Source organism: Zeus faber, assembly GCF_960531495.2.
Source record: "Zeus faber genome assembly, chromosome: 16".
In the NCBI taxonomy this organism is placed as follows: Eukaryota; Metazoa; Chordata; class Actinopteri; order Zeiformes; family Zeidae; genus Zeus; species Zeus faber.
The window spans coordinates 23,575,098-23,585,074 of record NC_137202.1 but is presented as its reverse complement, the minus strand read 5'-3'; the positions used below and the strand labels follow the sequence as shown (position 1 = coordinate 23,585,074).

General features: G+C 44.5%; 1 protein-coding gene across 1 annotated transcript in view; it reads left to right on the top strand.

The window, feature by feature from the left end:
• insyn2ab (inhibitory synaptic factor 2Ab) overlaps nucleotides 1–9,771 on the top strand; it is a gene marked incomplete at its 5' end in the record, with an annotated part of 14,237 nt that extends 4,466 nt beyond the window's left edge. Inside the window, 2 exons of the mRNA XM_080017011.1 lie at nucleotides 518–589; nucleotides 9,407–9,771. Of these exons, the coding sequence (XP_079873137.1) occupies nucleotides 518–589; nucleotides 9,407–9,590 (256 nt within the window). The 3' untranslated portion in view covers nucleotides 9,591–9,771. The remainder of the gene's footprint in view (nucleotides 1–517; nucleotides 590–9,406) is intronic.
• Nucleotides 9,772–9,977: the final 206 nt, after the last annotated feature.

Here is a 9,977-nt window from a genome sequence, read left to right as displayed (position 1 = left end):
ACGAGCACGGGTTTCATCACCCATTCCCGCACACACGGGAGGGGGGGCTCATAAGAACATAGCTGCTACGACTGTACGGCGGTGAAGGCAGAGCAATTGATTTTTTCATTGTAGATGATTTAAGCAGCGTTTAGTTGCTACTTACTGTCTGCAGATTATAGCAGCAGAGCATATTTACGTGCTGTATGGAGCGCGCCTCTGCCCAGCGTGTAGAAGTGGCATGACAGCGCGCTTGATTTACCCGTTCGGAGAGGACTGCCGCATCAGAGACACGGATGCACCTCTGGGTTTCAAGTCGAGGAGAGGGAACATCACCGGGTCGAAACCGTGCATCTCAGAAAGAAATAGATCTTTCAAATCAAGGTGGACTTGTTGCTTGCTTTGCCATAAATTAGCCTTTTGTACGAAGGGAACAAGAGAAGCCGATTACCCGCAGGCTTTGAAAGGTGAAGGTAAAACCTGTCACTGAAAAATCACGTATCTATCTTTAACACCCCCCCCCCGTCTCTCTTCGCAGGCTCTCTTACCGAACAGGACAAGACACATCAAACTGTGACACATGTCGAAACAGCGCATGCATCATTTATAGGTGAGCACTTTCCCCTGCAAGTTTGATGTTTGTGTTGTGTTAAGCGAAACGCTGCCTCGCAATGCCAGACGCCATCAGTGCAAGTCAACACCGTGTTTATGGGAAGTGTTTGCCGGAGTCAAGTTGTCCTGGAAACTATCTGGGAGCGATGAAGTGGGCGCTCAGCCCGCAGTGGTGCCTGCTATTATACTATACTGTTCTCCAAATCCAGAGTTAAGATATTCAGGTGCAGGACACTGAATCTGGTGTGTGACTGAGGCGGGAAGGCCTAATGGATAGGTTCATTCTTTTTCGACCCAGGTCTTATTAAAGATGTTGGTTCCCATAATTTATAACTGTCGATAGCACAACGCGGCCTCGCTTTCTGCCGCAGTGTTTAAATGCAGTCCAACAGGGCAACGTTTTAAGCCTTTAAGCTGCAAAAAAAATAATAAGTGTTGGGAATGGGAAACTCACATTATAGTTCGTTCAGTATATTTGTTGTATATACTGTTTGAATAACAGTGATATCCCATTTTATTTGGAAATCATTCTAAAGCGCACCCAAAGCACATCGGCCACAGTAGGTAACCTCCAGTCTTGGGGGTGGGGATGAAGCGCCACTTCCTGTTACTAATCTCTTGTTGGAGCATGAACGCCAAAAGGGTTGAGGGGGCTGCCCCATGCCCCACACCCCTTCATGAGGTGTCCTCGGGGTGTGGTGCCTCTCCGTTTCCATATGGAACGAAACGAAGAACGCTGTGCGTCAACGGGAACGCTTCCTCACTCACTGTCTTACCTCTTACCGCCCCCCACGCCCCTCGTTATGTTTCTGCGCGGGGCCTGTCGTGCTATAAACACATCGAAAACGGCACACCTATGCTTTTCAACAAAATAAATAAGCGTTCGACTCAGAAGGGAAACAAACTACGACGAAAGTAGAATCTTAAGTAGAATTGCGCACTCAGGGAGGAGGTTGAGGTTTCACTGAGGGACTGTAAAGCGTGTGCAGCACTGCGATGTGGGCAGGGCACAACGAGATAAGAGAAATATTGCTGATATTATTCTCAACACTCCGCGAGAGAACACATTCCCAAAACCTGATCTACACAGCATGGGAAGGGAAATTAGACAGGAAAATAAATGTAATTGAACCTATCCTGGAAAAAACGGAACCGAGGGTCATATCTGGCCATAAAAGTCTTCTTCTTGCTTTTCCTCAATTACATAGATAAAGGAGGTAATGTGCCCTGTGCACTTCTCGCCAATTCAATCACCAATTCCATTTCTCGTGTAAAAAAAAAAACCCCAAAAAAACGTCTGAACTCAGTGGTCTCTAAAATGATCTTAAAGTTCTGGGAAATTCTCTCCACAAAGGTGCGAAACCTACTCAGAATGTGACCTTGCGTGAGTCGTCACTTTGAACCCTCGCGAGGAACCTGGAAACGCTCTGAAAAAGCCACATCGGTGTATGTGCCTGTACATCCACTGCTCATTCAGTGCTATCGGGATATATCTGGCTTCTTTTTTTGAGTGAGCCGTAGCCTTCCCTGGAATGAGGACTGCATTTCCCAGGAGCTTCATTATCTCTTGTTGCAAAGCGCTGCCTCCCTCTCTGCCGGCGCAAACAATGTTTTGAAGAGAAATATAAAGAGACGTGGCGGAGATTAGGAACACCAGATTGGAATATGTGTGGTGATTTGCGACCGTGGCTGTGTGATTTGGGGTCTCGCGGTCCGGTCGCCATATATTGCTCTGTCAGGAAAAGCATTTTGAAATATTATGAAGGAACTGGCAAATCTTCTTGCCCGTGGTTCAATTAGCTCGTCTTGGTTATATAGATGCATCGTGCAACGGGCGGCTGGTAGACTGGGTGTACGTTTTAGAACGGCGGTGCCGTACAGTAGGCTGCTTCATATAGGTATGCATTTGCATAAATCGATCCGCGTGATCCCTAATCCTCCAACTAGAAGAGTAATTCCCGTATTGACCAAAGCGTCTCCCATCAACAACCAGTTCGATGAAATCGACAAATATCACCTGACCGTTGACGTACTGCGGCAACCAGAATCAAATGAGGAAGAACCCTGGTGTCTGTGTCGACACAAGTAAGTTCTCTGGCATGGCAAGGTGACCATTATGGGATTATCAGTCATCTTCTTAAGCACCTTGAACGTTACATTTTCCACTTTTTGGTTCCCGTTTTCTCTTCTTTATAATGGGTAGTAATGTCAAAATGCTTGTTTATTTTTCCTCTGTGTTTTATTTGATGACTGCGATACTATCTCATTGGATTATTAGACAGTTGGAACACAGAATATGCCGACAGTCAGTATATCATGGTAGTATAAGTTGTCAAAGAGTCTAAAAGGGACAGTAGGCCACGTGGGGTGCTAATATATTGGTAATGAAGATTCAAATGGTTCTTAATCTGTTCTTTAAAAGCCTCTGTGGTTCTATGAATAAAGATCACTGATTCAAGGGCCACTGTATTGAACGGATGGTCCTTTATGTCCTGAACACCGTTCTTTGGGGCATTAAGAGGTTCTTTATTGTTCTTTGAGTTATTGGGGACAGGGGCGTGAATTTGGAAAATAACCATACACATCTATAAATGTACTTACTATATTGTAAATTAGCCGAGGAGGGCAATTACGCAAAAACACACAAGGGTAATTCAACCATTCAAAAAAATGGGTGTTTAAAGAACACGAGTGTGAATGGTTCTCTGCAGAAACAAAAGTGGTTCATTTCGTGCCATTTCCTCGGAAGGACCATTTTCGATTCCGGTTTTTATTTTTCCTGTGTGCACCTAGACACAGAGTGTAAGATAATATTATCATTCCGTTTGTGCTCCTTGATAATAAATAGTTGTTTATTTCGACACATCATTCTTGTGTTGAGTGGTCCCCAAATTGTTTCTAACCGTCCTTGGAGTAGTTGCGGCAGACCTGTATTTGGCAAGCGGGACGGCAATCTATCACAGCTATCTCCCTCTGCCAAAGCGATAGTTGTAAATATAAGTACAACTCTGCAAACGGTGGTGCTTGGTATTCTTTGGCACCACCCAATGTCACAAACTTTCTGAGGATCGGCAATGTTTTACAAAAAGTAAACAACCTTTTTTTTTTTTTTTTTTTACGATGTCCATGAGCACATACAGTAGCTTACCTTGCAGCCCGGTAAAACCGCTGAGAGGGTTGCAATAATCTTAGCCCAAATGAGCTGGCCTAGGTACAGTGAGGCACATTAAAACAAGTCAAGGACACAGCCAGTTGGGACAAATACGCCAATCATTCCCTAAACCTCGGAAAGTAAAGTGCACAGCCCCGAGAAACCGATGTGTGCTGAGACTGAGATGCGGGGCCTCCGTCTAGGCGGTTTGGACGACGGCGCCGATTTCTCCAATTAATTCGGGACCCCGGTCGCTGCTTGGCTAAGGCAGTCGATCCGTTGGCTTTACCAGGAATTGAGCTCCGTCTTGACAGTCCCCACCCACCCTCTGTACTGCAGCATCTCATACATCACCGCTGCAAATAGGCCACGCATAAAGCAGCATTAGAGGAAGTAGAAGGCAGAGGAGAGAGAGAGAGAGAGAGAGAGAGAGAGAGAGAGAGAGAGAGAGAGAGGGGGAGAGGGGGAGAGGGAGAGGGAGAGAGAGAGAGAGAGAGAGAGAGAGAGAGAGAGAGAGAGAGGAGAGAGAGAATGAACATAAGAAAGAGAACGGGAAGAACACCGTCACGTTACGTATAACGAGGCTGTGCAGGGCAGACGGCCGAGTGCAATCTATTAACAGTATGACGGCGTGCGGAGACGCAGGAGAAACCGTCCAATGCACCGGGGCATAATAATGAGGCGGCGCTGCACTTGTTCGGTCCGCATCCACACACTTTTCCCTAATGGATTCAATATGCATATTCGGATTTTTAATCAGGACGCACTTGTGCATCGCTCACAGTCGGCGTCTGCTGAACAAGCTGACGGCTTCGGCGCGGTTCCGTAGGACGTCCTGAAAAGAAAAAGTATTAATGCAATGAAGACGGATATTCTTTTTATTCTCATCATATTCTTACACGTGAAAGAATACATATAAGAAGTTGAATCAAACTGCAGTAGAATCTCACTTTTCACCTTATTCCAACCCCATACGGAGCCAGTGAAGTTAAAGTCCTGTTTGGCACAGTAAAGTGGAGCCATAAAGTTTGCAATATGCATTTTACAACAGACCTTTTGTCTTTTGCGCATTGCAGCCCCTATATCTACCTGGTAACAGGCTGATTTAGCTTGTTGGAAAGGGGGATAAAAGCCGGTTGGTTATTGGAAACATATGGTGTATTTTTTTTTTTACTCCAACCCTATTTTTCAATCAATGGGAACAGTGGCGTCGTTAGGGGCGAGCATCCGGGACTTCAGCCCTGAATGTTTTATGAATAGGCCCCAGATCTGCTCATCTGTCATTCCGATCGGGCCTTAAAGCCCTCGAAAATAATATGATCAAAACCGCAAGTGGAGTATGTTTTTGGTCCTCTGTGTGTCATTCAAAGCAGCGGATCCATTTCACACCACTTGGCACGGGCGCATTTGGAGAGAGAGCGAGAGAGAGAGAGGAAGGGACAGAGAGAGAGAGTGAGAGAGAGAGAGAGAGGGAGAGAGAGAGAGAGAGAGAGCACTGGTTACAGAGCTTACATTTTGGCATCTGGTCAGGGCCTGTGCTTCCTATAGGCGACATAAGCAGCCGCCTAGAGAGCCATCCCAAGGGGGGCGCGGAGAGGGACCTGATGTCTCCGAATCCCCGAATCGGCGCTTTCTACATACTTATAAACATGTACGGCCGATAAATCGACAAATAAAATTAAAATCTGCCTTCTTGACGGCCATTGGCCCGTCGGCACATAAGGTGACGTTCACCGATGGCAGTGGCCGATGTTTATCCAGTGTTTGCCACACATAGACTTTACTTGGGCGGGCAAAGTATATTTGGCGACCCAATTTTAGAGGACGCGGACACGGCTCTCTGCCGCTCCAAGCGAATTTGCGTTCGCGGGGGAAATCAGAAAACAGCGGTATCGGCACGGGCTATCGGCCAAATAGTTAAGCATTGGTATTGGCCGGGAATTTCACAATCAAGGCGTCCCTAAATGTTGTCTTTAACCAGTAAGTTCAGATAAGTGAGTTTCATGTTGATAGCTCTGCAGAACTCCTACATGCAGAAAAGGTTATAGATGTGCTGCTATGGCCTCGGAGTGTTTAAGGAATCTGCAAAAAAAGAACAAAAAACTGCAGCGCAATGCGATGAGGCTCGATGGGCTAATTGACACTAAAATCCCACGCTGAGCGGCTGCAGCAGAGAGCAGTACAGTACAGTCGTTTTCATGAATAATTGTTGACAAAGCATATTCTGTTTTGTTCTAATTAATGTTATTGTGCTTTTCCCCGTGCGTCGACGACCGCACCTACAAAGCGTGTGCAAAGCGACCAGCCTCACTTCAAGCCTGATCGGGGAAAAAGACCCGAGACCCGTCAGTTCTCAACGGGAAAGCGCTAAAAGATGGCGACGGCATTTATGCTGTTTATACTTTACATTGTACTGCGTGTATTTGAAATGCCTTGTTTTGTGCATATTGGCTAAAAGTTTGATTATGGAGTTATCGCATCGATTCAGACCGGTTCAAGTGAGAATCGCGGTGTAACCAAGAATCTCAGAATTTTGGGAACAATATGTGCCTTCGAGCACATCCTGTCAGAAGGAAAGTCGGGAGTCGCGCGTTCACGACGGGGAATCGACCGGAGTGAACGGCTCTACAATGGGAACGCCTGGCGGGGCGGAAAAAAAAAAGGGCGGATGGCGGAGCGTTCCGCAGGTACGGAAGGGAGCGGAGCACGCGGCGAAAATGAGACGGCTCGCAGCAGCCTGAAACCCCACACCCCGGGAGCGGCAATCATTGGCGCATCGCGCTTGGGCTCACCGTGAGCCGCAAACAAGCAAACTCGCCGATATCCGCGGGAGCGGCCGCTCACCGAGCCCGGCTAAAGACGTCGTTAATCTTCTTTGGCGAATGCCCCAGAAGAGCGTCTCCGTCTGCGAGCCGACTCAATCTGTTTTGTGCGGATGATCTTACATTGCGGGCTTTTGTTTTTCGCGCCGGCACCTGCTCCCCGCCCGGCCCCCCGCCCCACACGTGGCTCTGCGCCAAACCGCGTGGCTGGATCACAGCTTTAACTATGGGATTTGAAAAGCAGAGCGAGCGGAAGTCGAGATTGAGACTTCGTTGATTCCAGATATCAACGGGAAAAAGGAGCGGAATAGACAAAAAAAATAAAATGACAGCACGAGATGATGAAAGGAATGACTCATGAGGAAGGAGCTCGGCAGCATGCGTCTGTGGTCGGTCCGGACTTCGATGGCTGGACGTGGCCAACAATGGCCTTTTATTCCTGACATGAAGGTGCAGTAAAGGCAATAAGTGGTCCAACGAAAAGGAAGTTGCTCTAAGATAGTTAAAGGTCCACGATAGGGTTGTTGTGGAATGTGACGGATATTGTCCACGATCGCGCAGACGTCCTCCTATGTAGGCTCCGGTGTGTTGGCTGTGGAGGATCAAGACACGGCCCACACACTGTGGAACGCTCCAGTAAGGCTGTTTCACGCCTCTTCCCAAGCTCCCCAAGAGGAATCAATGCACTTTATTGTTCTAATAAAAGTGTTTATTTTATTTTTTTGCGGAGCATTGTATACCGTGCGCTCCACTTTGTGATCTCCGTTCCCTGTGAATCTGTACCAAATTAGAAATAAATTGGATTTTGCTGAAAGATAGCAAAACAAAACCAGAGTTGTTTGAACTGAGCGATGTACTTTAAATTGGAAGGAAAAAATATCAGTTGTGTGACAACAAATGATAATAATAATATGATAATAAATACTAATTATACTAATAATAATAATACTAATAATAGTACTAATAATAATAATACAACAAACTCAAATAATAATAATGGCAACATAATAATAACAATAATAATGATAATAATAATAATAATTATTATTATTATGATTATGATTATGATTATTAATAAACTTCCTTCTTTCAGCCTTAAATTCCAGGTGGCATTTATTGTGTCTTATTGATTCATTTAAATGGCCGGCCTGCCAAACTCCTGTCTGCTGCATCGCCATGTTTCTTCCCTGAAGGCTTCAATAGAGCTTAATTGTTCGACGACACTTATCTTAAGGGTGAGGACATTCCACCTCCCGGATTCATTCGACCACTTTGAACACAGAATATCCTTCAGAGCTCTAATTGGACTGCCCGTCAGCGCATTCGCACCAGCCGACCGAGCGCTGTACGTCGGGGGAGGAGGAGGTGGATGACCCGGGCGTCTCCTCTCCCATCTACCTTTAGATTTCTATCGCTCCAATGGCTGCGGTGAGACGCGGAGGGAGGCGCCTTTCTCTGTGGTCTCAGAATCACAATCTGTTTATGGGGCCGTTGCATCTTCATTCCACAAGGAATTTGTCTTGGTAATAGTTGGCGCATTGGAGTCTTTTTTACGAAAAAGGCAACAAGGAGGGCTAACTGGCAGTGAGGAGGCAAACTTGTATGAATATTAATATGACTATAGCTGAATATTTCTGCACATGAATAATGACAAAAACAACAACAACATCAACAATAATAATAATAATAATAATAATAATAATAATAATAATAATAATAAAACAATAATAATAATAATAATAATAATAATAATAATGATAGTATAGTTATAATACTAATAACTAAAAAAATAATGAAAATGATATATAATAATTATATTTTTTTATTATAATTGCTGTTTAAAATGTTATTTATTACCTATTATGTATTACATACTATTAATAACTTATTACAGTGTTATTACAATAAATTACACAGGTTGTAGTGTGTGGGTAAGTCTGGCTGTTGGGATGTTGATCAATCAGCACCATGATTGGCTAAAATGTTAAATAGGCCTTATTGATGTGAACAAATAACTGCACGAAAACAATAAAATCCACTGCATCACATGCTGATTTTGTCACAGAATTCTTTTGTTTGAATTTACTTTATTCCTCATCATCTTTCTACAGATGGTTGATTCAGTCTGTTTTTCTTTAATCCTACCTCCCAGGAAGAAACAAATCAAAGGACTCCAAGCAAATCAATAGCGATAAATAGAAAACAGATGAAGTGTTATATACCGCTTTCATGGCACTTCAATAGAGGCGGTAAATCAGGGCCTCCTTGGCCTCGCTGTAGATCATTTGGTTAGGATTAAGCCGTGCATTTCCCTCAATCACATGAGATTTAATCGCGGAGAGGGTTCACCCCACAGTGCCTGGAACGGATTCAGATGATGACCAGCCGGGTGTTACACAAGCGGATGAGGACATCTGATGTCAGGAATAACCCACATTATTTTTTTTGAACAAATATAATCTGCATGGGGGAAAGCCCTCCCGAATAAATACGCGCACAATACGCAGTTTGGACAAACGTAATTACTTTACTTTATTACTTTACTTTGAGTTCACTGTCATGCTCTACTACACATATACTGTATGTGGTTACAATTGAGGGTCGTTTGTTGGAATTTAAAGATATTCATTCTTTGCAATATATTACATTACGCCATTAAGGTAAAAAGGATCTCAAGGATCCCAAGGAGCAGGTGGTGCCCGGGGGTCTTTAATATGATTTTAATATTTACATATTCTGGATAATAGCATAGCCAACACAAAGCGACTGATGTTTTTGTTTGTCTGTCTTTCTGACTGTCTGTCTGTCTGTCTTTCTTCCTGTCTCCCTCAATGTGTTACAGTGTAGAGCTGGACTTCAAGCAACAGGAGGACAAACTGCAGCCACTGATGAAAAGACTTTGCCCGCCAGACAGCCAAAAATGCCCCGCGCTGCCTTACGCCAACGAAGTGTTCACTTCCACCCCCAAGCGCAGGTCCAAAGCAGAGGCCAAAAAGCATGCCCGCTGGAAACTCTGGTTCCTATAATATATTTTAAAAAAGCAACAACAAAACAAAACCATTCTACTGTTTTTTGGAAACAGGATACACTGACGTTTCCTGTACTTTGGAATATTCAAGGATTATATTCCACCCCCTCTATCAAAATGGATAAACAGAGGAAGGAGTAGAACTATTTCATTGAGTCGACAAATGAAACCATTATTTAAGCGCCAACGTGAGAATCATGCCTGAGTCTTCATTTTTGCGGAAGGATCCACCTACCTCTGCAAGTGGCAGGTGGGTGTCGGGGTGTTCATTTCTCAATATTCATTTGCTATTGGCATTACTTTAGTTTGTGGTTTAAATTGTATGCAACTAGAATTTGGTGTTTTCCTCCCCAGAGTATTGCTCATGGAGAAGAGGAGCTGCCCT